The 14,224-nt window shown below is 47.7% G+C and overlaps 1 protein-coding gene across 2 annotated transcripts in view; it reads left to right on the forward strand.

Annotated features, from left to right (window-relative positions):
• The window catches only part of TSPAN16 (tetraspanin 16), a 99,254-nt gene that overhangs the window by 71,767 nt on the left and 13,263 nt on the right, over positions 1-14,224 (forward strand). For both annotated transcript variants that reach the window (XM_077470303.1, XM_077470304.1), the window contains 3 exons: positions 136-342; positions 2,235-2,309; positions 5,639-5,746. In XM_077470303.1, coding sequence (XP_077326429.1) covers positions 136-342; positions 2,235-2,309; positions 5,639-5,746 — 390 coding nt within the window. The remainder of the gene's footprint in view (positions 1-135; positions 343-2,234; positions 2,310-5,638; positions 5,747-14,224) is intronic.

Below are 14,224 nucleotides of genomic sequence, written 5' to 3' on the forward strand. Positions count from 1 at the left end.
AACCGTTACCCTTTAAAAACACAGTACGATGCAAATGTGAAGGAGGAATTGGACACAAGCATTGGCTTATGTCTATAAGTAGCCCTGAAGGGCAAATAATGATATAGAAATTAACTTGTTCTTCTGTCTGTGCAGCTTGGTGGCATTGCCGTGCTGGGCATCGGTATCTGGGTGAAGGTGGACGGAGGGTCTTTCTTGAAGATTCTTGGCACAGCGGCTCCGCAGCTCATGCAGGTGGTGAATGTGGGTTACCTGTGTATGGCAGTTGGAGGATTCCTCATGGTGATGGGTTTTCTTGGCTGCTGTGGAGCTATGAAAGAGAGTCGATGTATGTTAATGATTGTGAGTAACATATTTACATCATCTTTATAACACTGTAATTCTACTCTGCAGCTCATTAAGCTAAATATAACCAGTTAACTAACTATAACTTCCCCTGTTGAATATACAGTATACCCTCTTCCTTTCTATTACTCCTTATAACCTCATCCTATAACTCCTCATTTTACTCCTAATATCTTCTAAGTCTAATCCTTCCTTTAATTCTTTATGACTCTTTATGACACCCCCTATAACTATGCCTTCTTTTCTGTATATCCCTTCCCTATACCCCCTTCTACTCTTACTATCTCTTCTATTTATAACCGCTCCCTATAAATCTATCTCTAACCTATTATCAGGGCTTTTTTTTTTTTTTTTTTTTTTGAGAATAGGTGCAGAAACTCCTCCTTCTGAGTCATCCGTTTCTGCCCCCTACCCACCTCTGAGCACCGTTCATTGTTTCCACCCCCTATCCACCTCCCTGTACCCTTTTAGAGAATACAGAACCAAGTATCTTTTTGTGCTACTGAGTCATTTGTATGGAATTTGACAGACCCCGCCCCAGTAATAGTAGACCCCCTCCCAGCAACAACAGACCCCCACCCAGCAACAATAGATCCCTCACACAACAATAGATTCCCCCAGCAACATTAGACCCCCAGTAACAAAATACCACCCCAGCAACAATAGACCCCCAGCTGCAAACAGCAGTAGACCTTTCCCACAAAGGTAGATCCTTCCCAGCAACAATTGACCCCTCAGCAATATAACACCCCTGCCAGCAACAGTAGACCCCCACACACAATAGATCCCTAACAGCAACAATAGATCCCTAACAGCAGAGATCCTGAACAGCAGTAGATCCTGCAGCAGGCAACATTACCAGACCCTCTAGCACACCCCAGCACTCCTTGCCATAAAATACATTCATTGCCAGAGCATAATAATAATATATAATATAATAATAATAATATAATAATATAATAATATCCCCTCCCTATAAAAATTCCAACTAATTCTTATAACCCCTGCCCATATATCTTATATTTTGTATATGCTATCTGTATAGCCCTCCTATTACTAATACCCGTTCTATAACTTTTACTTATATTCTGTATACCTCCTCCCTATAACTCCTCCTTTTACTCCTTGTAACCCTTACTGCTCATTGCCGCTCCCTATAACTTCTACTATTAGTCTATCTATGTAATCCCTCCTATTACTCCTTCTATTAATCCTGTCAAGACCTCCTTAAGATATCTCTGAATATGCCATACTGCCTTTCCATTTATTCCAATTAAGAGAAGAAGTTAGTGAGGTTAGGTAAAGGAATAATAGGTGCATGGTGGAATTGTTAAAAAAAATAATAGGAAAAACAAAACTACATTAAATACAATTATATACAGTAGCGTAGAATCTAGGGTTTTGAGACAAATGTTATATAGAGTAGTAATAGGAGGTATAGGGAGGGGTCATATGTGGAAGCAGAAAAAGAAGGGAAACACAACGATTAGGAGGAAGTGCTATCAAGGCTATACTAAAGAACAATAGAAAAATATGGAAGAAGAGGTGATATGGTAAGAAAAGGAATGACGGGGGATTTAATGGCATAAAAGAAGGTATTAACATTTTAATACGCCATTAAAGCCCTCATTATACCTTTGCATACCATATCACTTCTTCTATATTTTTCTATTGTTCTTTAGTATAGCCTTGATAGCTCTTCCTCCTAATCGTTGTGTTCCCCTTCTTTTTCTGTTTCCACAGATGACCCCTCCCTCTACCTCCTGTTGCTACTTTAAAGTATATGTAATTCGTCTCAACTTGATATTTTCTACTCTCTATAATTGTATTTAATGTATAATTATATTTGGGTACATTATTGACTGATGTCCGTCTCTCCTTCCTTCCAGTTTTTCATCATCATCCTTATTATCTTCATTGCGGAAATAGCAGGAGCTGTTGTAGTGTTGGCTTTCTCTTCTTTGGTAAGAATTCTACCCATTGCATGTGCAGTCTAACATTTTACATTTTTTTTTTTTTTTTTAAGTAAAATAATGAATAAAAAAGGTCACAAGACACATACATTTCTCTTGAGTTTTCTCTTGTGCTGTTACCAGATAACAACTGTATGCTTGTCATTATCATACCTATCCTACAACCCAACCTCCCAGTGGTGACAGTATGCAAAAACACAATATCAAAAACACTCAAACTATTATCAAAAAAACCAAGTGAAGGATTTCTCTGTATCCTTCTGCTATAATGCACTATAATGCCCTGTACACACGGTCGGACTTTCCGAAGACAAAATCCGTCAGATTTTTTCAGACGGATTTTGGCCCAAACTTGTCTAGCATACACATGGTCGCACAAAGTTGTCGGAAAATCCGATCGCTCTGAACGCGGTGACGTAGAACACGTACGACGCGACTATAAACGAGCCAGTAGCCAATGGCTTTCGTCTCATAATTTATTCTGAGCATACGTGGCACTTTGTCCGTCGGAATTGTCTACACACGATTGGAATTTGAAGCAATCGGATTTTGTTGTCGGAAAATGTTAGATCCTGCTCTCAAACTTTGTGTGTCAGATGGAGCCTACACACACGATCGGATTTTCCAACAACAAGATCCGATCGCACATTTGGCGCCGGAAAGTCCGACCATGTGTACAGGGCATAAGTATTTACACAGTGCAGCAGTATAACTGCCTATGCATAACTGTGAACAGTGGAAGCTATAGGGAAGGGAAGAGGTAGTATGCTCACCTCTCCCAGCTCACAGCTCCTACGTCTCTTTGGTTCCAGAAATTAAGCCTCTGTGAACTGAACTTTTTTGGCATTTGACACTTCTATAAGTTGCTTGACCCCAATCCCGCCAAATCCCCCCACTACCACCACCACAATTTATTTATTTCAATTACTTATATAGTGCTTTAATTACTTATATAGCGCTGTCAATTTATGCAGCGCTTTACACATACATTGTACATTGTACATTCACATCAGTCCCTACCCTCAAGGAGCTTACAATATAAGGTCCCTAATACACATTAATACATTATACTAGGGCCAATTTAGACAGGATCCGATTAACGTACCAGCATGTCTTTAGAGTGTGGGAGGAAACCGGAGTACCCGGAGGAAACCCACGCAGGCACAGGGAGAACATGCAAACTCCAGGCAGATGATGCCGTGGTCAGGAATTGAACCAGCGACCCACAATCTGCTGTGGTTTCATCCTGCAACCCCTATGTCACTACATGACTCAACAATGACAAAGGGGTCGGAGGATAGAACCACAGCACAAAAGGGGATACAGTCATTGTACAAAATACCAAAGACACTTACAAGGTTAGGTCTTCTTGGCAATTGACACTTCCAGAACATGCCTGTCTACCCCCGCCACCGCTTGCTGTGATTCCATCCTCCAACCTCTGCTGTTTTTTTTTTTGCCTTCCTCTGCATCAACTGTGGGTATAAAATTGGGTATATTGGATTGTACGATATTTTTTATTTTATTTATTTATTGTTTTTAAGGTTGAACTGGATGGACTTGTGTCTTTTTTCAACCTGACTAACTATGTAACCCCTATGTTACTACATGACTCAGCAGTGACATAGGGGGTCAGAGGATAGAACCACAGTGCAAAAGGGACACAAGCATCATATCAAATGCCAAAGAAATTTACTGGGGTATGTCTTTTTGGCATTTGACACTTCTGGGAGATGCCTGTCTATCCCCACCACCACTTGCCGTGATTCCATCCTCCAACACCTACATCACTACAAGACTCAGCAATAACATAGGGGTCAGAGGATAGAACTACAGCACAAAAGGGACACAGACATTGTTTTGATTGTCAAAGACACTTATGCCGCGTACACACGATCGGAATTCTCGTTGGAAAAAGCTCTGATGGTTTTCCCGACGGAATTCGGCTCAAGCTGTCTTGCCTACACATGGTCACATCAAATTCCGATCATTTATAACGCGGTGACGTACAACACGTACGACGTGACTAGAAAAAGGAAGTTCAATAGTCAGTAGCCAATAGCTTCTGTCTCGTAGTTGAATCTGAGCATGTGTGATTTTTGGTGTGTCGGAATTGCATACACACGATCGGAATTACCGATAGAAAGATCAGCAGTTTAGCATCTTCCCTTTTGTCCAATGAGCAGAGAACAGACCCAGTAATATGTAATGATAAAATGAAGTAACAGAGCAATCTTACTGCCTAGTAGAGGGGATTATATCACAGGACTGGCTGTACAGATTTACATATCCTCTGGAAGGTAAAACAGTAAATTTGCATGTATTTCACTCATGTATTTATATATATATATTTTTACAGATAAGAAATACCAGCCTGTAGATTCTTTGGGATCTTGGAATAGGAAAGTTTTACTGAGCGGATGAAGAATAGACACATGCACACAGCACAAAGACATATACATACAGGGCTGGTGCAAGGATTTTTGCCACCCTAGGCGAAATCTCATTTTGCCACCCCCTGACTCCACCCCCTTTTCCCTGCCCATGTATAGCCCGCCTTTTTAAAGAAGTGCCTATGACATGCAGCCCACCAGCGCCCATCAAATGAAGCCTCACCAGCACCCCTCAAAGGCAGCCTCACCAGCACCCATCAATGCAGCCTAAAGTGCCCATCAATGTAGCCTACCAGCGCCCATCAATGCAGCCTACCAGTGCCCATCAATGCAGCCTACCAGTGCTCATCAATGAATGTTTGCTTGCTTTCATTCATTTGGAGTCGGAACACAGACACAGTCGTCCACCGCCACTGCCCCTCTGACAGTATGTGCGAACGGAGTGGCGGCTGCCTGCTGATTCTGAGACTTCTAAAAGAGAAGAGAGTAGGAACAGCAGTGGCGGGGTGCCCTAGGCAGCAGTGCACCCTAGGCGGCTGCCTAGTTTGCCTAGTGGTAGCACCGGCCCTGTATACATGTACTACTTGATCTCTCCCAAGATATAAAGCAAGCATTCCTAGGGCTCTTCGCATTGCCTGTTGTGACTTAATGACTTATGCGTTGTTTTATAGAGGGAAACTGTGAATTCATTATATGTTTACTACTAAAGTACAGCTTTTAGGATTGAACATCTTAAAATAAACCTGTCAGCATTTGTCAACCTTTAAAACTAAAAGGCCCATCTAAGAACTGGCATTGCAGGGGTTCTGAGAGAACCAATATGTAAAATTGTGTTGCAGATTATAAATCAGGTCCTGATAGCAACCACTGAGCTAGTAGAAAGTGATGTATTAATGGCATCTGGCATTTCTATTTGTTCCTTTTCAGTCTAAGATCTTCATTGAGTATCTTGGCAATGTGGCAGGGAAATACCTGCGGGAAGATTATGGACGGAACAATGAATTGACTACAGTTTGGAATGCAACCATGAAGGAGGTAAGACACAGAAGCATCATCGGTTTTATTAACGCATACACACATGCGTTGTAGACAGATAGCTGCAAAAACGGGGATGTGACAGGTGAGGTCTCTTATCAGTGATGTCTTCCATTAAATATTGCAACCTAAACATTTCCAAGTCATTGCATTTACTCACTCATCCTCCAGCTGATGTTAAACCTTCATGCAACCATGAACCCATGGACACCCACCAGCCCCCTCAGACCTGTACGCACTCAGCCCCCTCATACCTGTACGCACTCAGCCCCCTCATACCTGTACGCACTCAGCCCCCTCATACCTGTACGCACTCAGTCCCCTCATACCTGTACTCACTCAGCCCCCTCATACCTGTACTCACTCAGCCCCCTCATACCTGTACTCACTCAGCCCCCTCATACCTGTACTCACTCAGCCCCCTCATACCTGTACTCACTCAGCCCCCTCATACCTGTACTCACTCAGCCCCCTCATACCTGTACTCACTCAGCCCCCTCATACCTGTACGCACTCAGCCCCCTCATGCCTGTACGCACTCAGCCCCCTCATACCTTTATGCACTCAACCCCCTCATGCCTGTACGTACTCAGCCCCCTCATACCTTTATGCACTCAGCCCACCCACCTGTACGCACTTAGTCCACCCACCTTTACACACTCAGCCCCCTCATACCTGTACTCACTCAGCCCCCTCATGCCTGTACGCACTCAGCCCCCTCATGCCTGTACGCATTCAGCCCCCTCATGCCTGTACGCACTCAGCCCCCTCATACCTGTACGCACTCAGCCCCCTCATACCTTTATGCACTCAGCCCCCTCATGCCTGTACGCACTCAGCCCCCTCATGCCTGTACGCACTCAGCCCCCTCATGCCTGTACGCATTCAGCCCCCTCATGCCTGTACGCATTCAGCCCCCTCATACCTGTACGCACTCAGTCCCCTCATACCTGTACGCACTCAGCCCCCTCATACCTGTACGCACTCAGTCCCCTCATACCTGTACGCACTCAGCCCCCTCATACCTTTATGCACTCAGCCCACCCACCTGTACGCACTTAGTCCACCCACCTTTACACACTCAGCCCCCTCATACCTGTACTCACTCAGCCCCCTCATGCCTGTACGCACTCAGCCCCCTCATGCCTCTACGCATTCAGCCCCCTCATGCCTGTACGCACTCAGCCCCCTCATACCTGTACGCACTCAGCCCCCTCATACCTTTATGCACTCAGCCCCCTCATGCCTGTACGCACTCAGCCCCCTCATGCCTGTACGCACTCAGCCCCCTCATGCCTGTACGCATTCAGCCCCCTCATGCCTGTACGCATTCAGCCCCCTCATACCTGTACGCACTCAGTCCCCTCATACCTGTACGCACTCAGCCCCCTCATACCTGTACGCACTCAGTCCCCTCATACCTGTACGCACTCAGCCCCCTCATACCTTTATGCACTCAGCCCACCCACCTGTACGCACTTAGTCCACCCACCTTTACACACTCAGCCCCCTCATACCTGTACTCACTCAGCCCCCTCATGCCTGTACGCACTCAGCCCCCTCATGCCTCTACGCATTCAGCCCCCTCATGCCTGTACGCACTCAGCCCCCTCATACCTGTACGCACTCAGCCCCCTCATACCTTTATGCACTCAGCCCCCTCATGCCTGTATGCACTCAGCCCCCTCATGCCTGTACGCACTCAGCCCCCTCATGCCTGTACGCATTCAGCCCCCTCATGCCTGTACGCATTCAGCCCCCTCATACCTGTACGCACTCAGTCCCCTCATACCTGTACGCACTCAGCCCCCTCATGCCTTTATGCACTCAGCCCCCTCATACCTGTACGCACTCAGTCCCCTCATACCTGTACGCACTCAGCCCCCTCATACCTTTATGCACTCAGCCCCCTCATACCTGTACGCACTCAGTCCCCTCATACCTGTACGCACTCAGCCCCCTCATACCTTTATGCACTCAGCCCACCCACCTGTACGCACTTAGTCCACCCACCTTTACGCACTCAGCCCCCTCATACCTGTACACACTCAACCCCCTCATGCCTGTACGCACTCACCCCCCTCATGCCTGTACGCATTCAGCCCCCTCATGCCTGTACGCACTCAGCCCCCTCATACCTTTATGCACTCAGCCCCCTCATGCCTGTACGCACTCAGCCCCCTCATGCCTGTACGCACTCAGCCCCCTCATGCCTGTACACATTCAGCCCCCTCATACCTGTACGCACTCAGCCCCCTCATACCTTTATGCACTCAGCCCCCTCATACCTGTACGCACTCAGTCCCCTCATACCTGTACGCACTCAGTCCCCTCATACCTGTACGCACTCAGCCCCCTCATACCTTTATGCACTCAGCCCACCCACCTGTACGCACTTAGTCCACCCACCTTTACGCACTCAGCCCCCTCATACCTGTACGCACTCAACCCCCTCATGCCTGTACGCACTCAGCCCCCTCATGCCTGTACGCACTCAGCCCCCTCATGCCTGTACGCACTCAGCCCCCTCATGCCTGTACGCACTCAGCCCCCTCATGCCTGTACGCACTCAGCCCCCCCATGCCTGTACGCACTCAGACCCCTCATACCTTTATGCACTCAGCCCCCTCATACCTGTACGCACTCAGTCCCCTCATACCTTTATCCACTCAGCCCCCTCATACCTGTACGCGCTCAGTCCCCTCATACCTGTATGCACTCAGCCCCCTCATACCTTTATGCACTCAGCCCCCTCATACCTGTACGCACTCAGTCCCCTCATACCTGTATGCACTCAGCTCCCTCATACCTTTATGCACTCAGCCCACCCACCTGTACGCACTAAGTCCACCCACCTTTACGCACTCAGCCCCCTCATACCTGTATGCACTCAGCCCCCTCATACCTGTATGCACTCAGCCCCCTCATGCCTGTACGCACTCACCCCCTCATGCCTGTACGCACTCAGCCCCCTCATGCCTGTACGCACTCAGCCCCCTCATGCCTGTACGCACTCAGCCCCCTCATGCCTGTACGCACTCAGCCCCCTCATGCCTGTACGCACTCAGCCCCCTCATACCTTTATGCACTCAGCCCCCTCATACCTGTACGCACTCAGTCCCCTCATACCTTTATGCACTCAGCCCCCTCATACCTGTACGCACTCAGTCCCCTCATACCTGTACGCACTCAGCCCCCTCATACCTTTATGCACTCAGCCCACCCACCTGTACGCACTTAGTCCACCCACCTTTACGCACTCAGCCCCCTCATACCTGTACACACTCAACCCCCTCATGCCTGTACGCACTCACCCCCCTCATGCCTGTACGCACTCAGCCCCCTCATGCCTGTACGCACTCAGCCCCCTCATGCCTGTACGCACTCAGCCCCCTCATGCCTGTACGCATTCAGCCCCCTCATGCCTGTACGCACTCAGCCCCCTCATACCTGTACGCACTCAGCCCCCTCATACCTTTATGCACTCAGCCCCCTCATGCCTGTACGCACTCAGCCCCCTCATGCCTGTACGCACTCAGCCCCCTCATGCCTGTACGCACTCAGCCCCCTCATACCTGTACGCACTCAGCCCCCTCATACCTTAATGCACTCAGCCCCCTCATACCTGTACGCACTCAGTCCCCTCATACCTGTACGCACTCAGCCCCCTCATACCTTTATGCACTCAGCCCACCCACCTGTACGCACTTAGTCCACCCACCTTTACGCACTCAGCCCCCTCATACCTGTACGCACTCAACCCCCTCATGCCTGTACGCACTCAGCCCCCTCATGCCTGTACGCACTCAGCCCCCTCATGCCTGTACGCACTCAGCCCCCTCATGCCTGTACGCACTCAGCCCCCTCATGCCTGTACGCACTCAGACCCCTCATACCTTTATGCACTCAGCCCCCTCATACCTGTACGCACTCAGTCCCCTCATACCTTTATGCACTCAGCCCCCTCATACCTGTACGCGCTCAGTCCCCTCATACCTGTATGCACTCAGCCCCCTCATACCTTTATGCACTCAGCCCCCTCATACCTGTACGCACTCAGTCCCCTCATACCTGTATGCACTCAGCTCCCTCATACCTTTATGCACTCAGCCCACCCACCTGTACGCACTAAGTCCACCCACCTTTACGCACTCAGCCCCCTCATACCTGTATGCACTCAGCCCCCTCATGCCTGTACCCACTCACCCCCTCATGCCTGTACGCACTCACCCCCTCATGCCTGTACGCACTCAGCCCCCTCATGCCTGTACGCACTCAGCCCCCTCATGCCTGTACGCACTCAGCCCCCTCATGCCTGTACGCACTCAGCCCCCTCATGCCTGTACGCACTCAGCCCCCTCATACCTTTATGCACTCAGCCCCCTCATACCTGTATGCACTCAGCCCCCTCATGCCTGTACGCACTCAGCCCCCTCATGCCTGTACGCACTCAGCCCCCTCATGCCTGTACGCACTCAGCCCCCTCATGCCTGTACGCACTCAGCCCCCTCATGCCTGTACGCACTCAGCCCCCTCATGCCTGTACGCACTCAGCCCCCTCATACCTTTATGCACTCAGCCCCCTCATACCTGTACGCACTCAGTCCCCTCATACCTTTATGCACTCAGTCCCCTCATACCTGTACGCACTCAGTCCCCTCATACCTGTACGCACTCAGTCCCCTCATACCTGTACGCACTCAGCTCCCTCATACCTTTATGCATTCAGCCCACCCACCTGTACGCACTAAGTCCACCCACCTTTACGCACTCAGCCCCCTCATACCTGTACGCACTCAGCCCCCTCATGCCTGTACGCACTCACCCCCTCATGCCTGTACACACTCACCCCCTCATGCCTGTACGCACTCAGCCTTCTCATGCCTGTACGCATTCAGCCCCCTCATGCCTGTACGCACTCAGCCCCCTCATGCCTGTATGCACTCAGCCCCCTCATGCCTGTACGCACTCAGCCCCCTCATACCTTTATGCACTCAGCCCACCCACCTGTATGCACTTAGTCCACTCACCTTTACGCACTCAGCCCCCTCATACCTGTAGACACTGAGCTGCCCCCGCTGCGCACACATACATGAAGCAGCCAGAGGTGGCAGTATAGAGGTCGATGTGAGCTCAGTGACACTGAACAACAGACGCTGCACACTCGCACAATCACAGAGCCAGCACAGCTACAGAACACCTGCACCCGCCACTGCCTTGTCCCGGCTCTGATAGTCGGCCTGACACCCCCTCCCCCAATGTGTGGATCCGGGGGCGAACCGCTCCCCCCCCCATAAGTATGCCACTGTTTGCCTGTACTTTTTCTTGAGCAGCTTGGGCATCTGCCTTGATCTGTGCATGGGCAGCTGGTGCTCCTGCATGTGCAGTCTGCATGCCTGCCTACATTTGAACTTGGTCAGCTTGTGCCTTAATGGCTGCTTCTTTCTTGGTACAGTAGGCTTGCCTTTGCTGCTTCTGCCTTTGCACAAGGTAATATTGGTCGGTATTCAGAGATGACTACTCTCATCTAGAGAGGTCCGCTTGGAGCACTTGAAGAAAGTAGAGGATGCAGTTTGATGTTTTCTGTTCTCTACCTGTAATCTGGCCTCTTGGAATGTGATGTGTCTTTGTTGGTTAAAGTAGAATTCCAGGCTACCACCTAACTAGTTTTAAAAATACTCCCTCCATCCTTCTAATACCTATACTGACTAACCTGTGCACAAAAGATGTAAATACCTACCTATTTTCATGCCTCTCTAGTCCAGTCATGTGATCCCCTGTGTCAGTTTGCCCCGGCTGCAGGGGAGAGGAAAGAGTGCTCAACAACGACTGGTAAAGCCCGGAGCAGTGATGTCACCCATAGGCTTCTTATGGCCTATATGTTGTCATCGCTCCCGTCTCTGCTCTGCAGCCATCAATGGCTGACACTGGAGAGCCGGGGCAGACTGAAATAGGTAAATACAGTGCCTTGCGAAAGTATTCAGCCCCTTTGAACTTTTCAACCTTTTGCCACATTTAAGGCTTCAAACATAAAGATATACAATTTTTATTTTTTGTGAAGAATCACCAACAAGTGGGACACAATTGTGAAGTGTAACGAAATCTATTGGATATTTTAAACTTTTTTAGCAAATAAAAAACTGAAAAGTGGTGCGTGCAAAATTATTCGGCCCCTTTACTTTCAGTGCAGCAAACTCACTCCAGAAGATCAACGAGGATCTCTGAATGATCCAATGTTGTCCTAAATGACTGATGGTGATAAATAGAATCCACCTGTGTGTAATCAAGTCTCTGTATAAATGCACCTGCTCTGTAATAGTCTCAGGGTTCTGTTGAAAGTGCAGAAAGCATCATGAAGACCAAGGAACACACCAGGCAGGTCCATAATACTGTTGTGGAGAAGTTTAAAGCCAGATTTGGATACAAAAAGATTTCCCAAGCTTTAAACATCCCAATGAGCACTGTGCAAGCGATCATTTTGAAATGGAAGGAGTATCAGACCACTGAAAATCTACCAAGGCCTGGCCGTCCCTCTAAACTTTCAGCTCAGACAAGGAGAAGACTGATCGGAGATGCAGCCAAGAGGCCCATGATCACTCTGGATGAACTGCAGAGAACTACAGCTGAGGTGGGAGAGTCTGTCCATAGGACAACAATCAGTCGTATACTGCACAAATCTGGCCTTTATGGAAGAGTGGCAAGAAGAAAGCCATTTCTCAAAGATATCCATAAAAAGTCTCGTCTAAAGTTTGCCACAAGCCACCTGGGAGACACACCAAACATGTGGAAGAAGGTGCTCTGGTCAGATGAAACAAAAATCGAACTTTTTGCCCACAATACAAAACGATATGTTTGGCGTAAAAGCAACACAGCTCATCACCCTCAACACACCATCCCCACTGTCAAACATGGTGGTGGCAGCATCATAGTTTGGGCCTGCTTTTGTTCAGCAGGGACAGAGAAGATGGTTAAAATTGAGGGGAAGATGGATGCAGCCAAATACAGGACCATACTGGATGAAAACCTGTTGGAGTCTGCAAAAGACCTGAAACTGGGACGGAGATTTATCTTCCAACAAGACAATGATCCCAAACATACAGCAAAATCTACAAAGGAATGGTTCACAAATAAACGTATCCAGGTGTTAGAATGGCCAAGTCAAAGTCTAGACCTGAATCCAATTGAGAATCTGTGGAAAGAGCTGAAAACTGCTGTTCACAAACGCTCTCCATCCAACCTCACTGAGCTCGTGCTGTTTTGCAAGGAAGAATGGGCAAGAATTTCAGTCTCTCGATGTGCAAAACTGATAGAGACATACCCCAAGCGACTTGCAGCTGTAATCGCAGCAAAAGGTGGCTCTACAAAGTATTAACGCAAGGGGGCCGAATAATTTTGCACACCCCACTTTTCATTTTTTTATTCGTTAAAAAAGTTTCAAAAATCCAATAGATTTCGTTCCACTTCACAATTGTGTCCCACTTGTTGGTGATTCTTCACAAAAAATAAAAATTTTATATCTTTATGTTTGAAGCCTGAAATGTGGCAAAAGGTTGAAAAGTTCAAGGGGGCCGAATACTTTCGCAAGGCACTGTATATACATCTTTCGTAGATAGGTTTGTCATTATAGGTGTTAGAAGAGGGAAGCACTGTTAAGAGTGGTTAGGATTCGTCTAGAATCCTACTTGAGTAAAGCTATTCATCTCCTAGTGAGATTCTTCTGCATTGATACTTGATAACAGAGAAGAATATTTTTCATTTTCTTATAGCTTTCATCAGTGTTGGACAGGGACCTTTAGGACCAAAGGCAAAAAGGCAAAAGTGACCTCTAAACTACTTCTGTGACATACTGTAACTTGCAGGTCTTGCCCTTTTTGCTCCTTGCTGAAGAACCCAACATGATTAACTCTTCTGCCTAACTTCAACCCTGCCGTGCCACTCATAGTCTCTTATAAGCTTTGCAAGTGCACTGTTTAGTTGGTTTACATCATTACAAGTTTTATCAGCAGTAGCTATGCATTAATAAAAATTGCTGGACACTCAGCATTACAGGAGTGAAGACCAAAAGTTTTTGAGCCCTATCATCAAGGCAGGATATGGAGTTTGCTAACTAGGAGTTTTTTGGCTAGGCTTCCTGGGGGCCAAAATGGCCTACATGTATGACAAAGAAAATTACCAAACGTTTTACCAATACATACTGGTTTTTAATATCTACTGGGGCCCATTCATCGCATAGGCTCTTTTCTGAAAAATGGGTGAACTTAGCCTTTAACTGTGATTTAGCAGATATCTTTCTTTTTTGCAAGCCAATTTCATCTTAAGAAAAATAGTTGTTCACTTTGTGTTAGCTGATGCTATATTTATGTTGTATGTACAGAGCATATGCAAAGAGGCCAGTGTCTGTGCAGAGAAGTCAAATACAGTTTGTCACAGCACAGCAATATCAGCAGCAGGGAGAGTTGTAGAAACAACAGTTCTTAT

The sequence above is a fragment of the Lithobates pipiens genome, unplaced genomic scaffold, assembly GCF_037356315.1.
Source record: "Lithobates pipiens isolate NorthernLeopardFrog02 unplaced genomic scaffold, aLitPip1_a1.2 Scaffold_8, whole genome shotgun sequence".
Taxonomy (NCBI): Eukaryota; Metazoa; Chordata; class Amphibia; order Anura; family Ranidae; genus Lithobates; species Lithobates pipiens.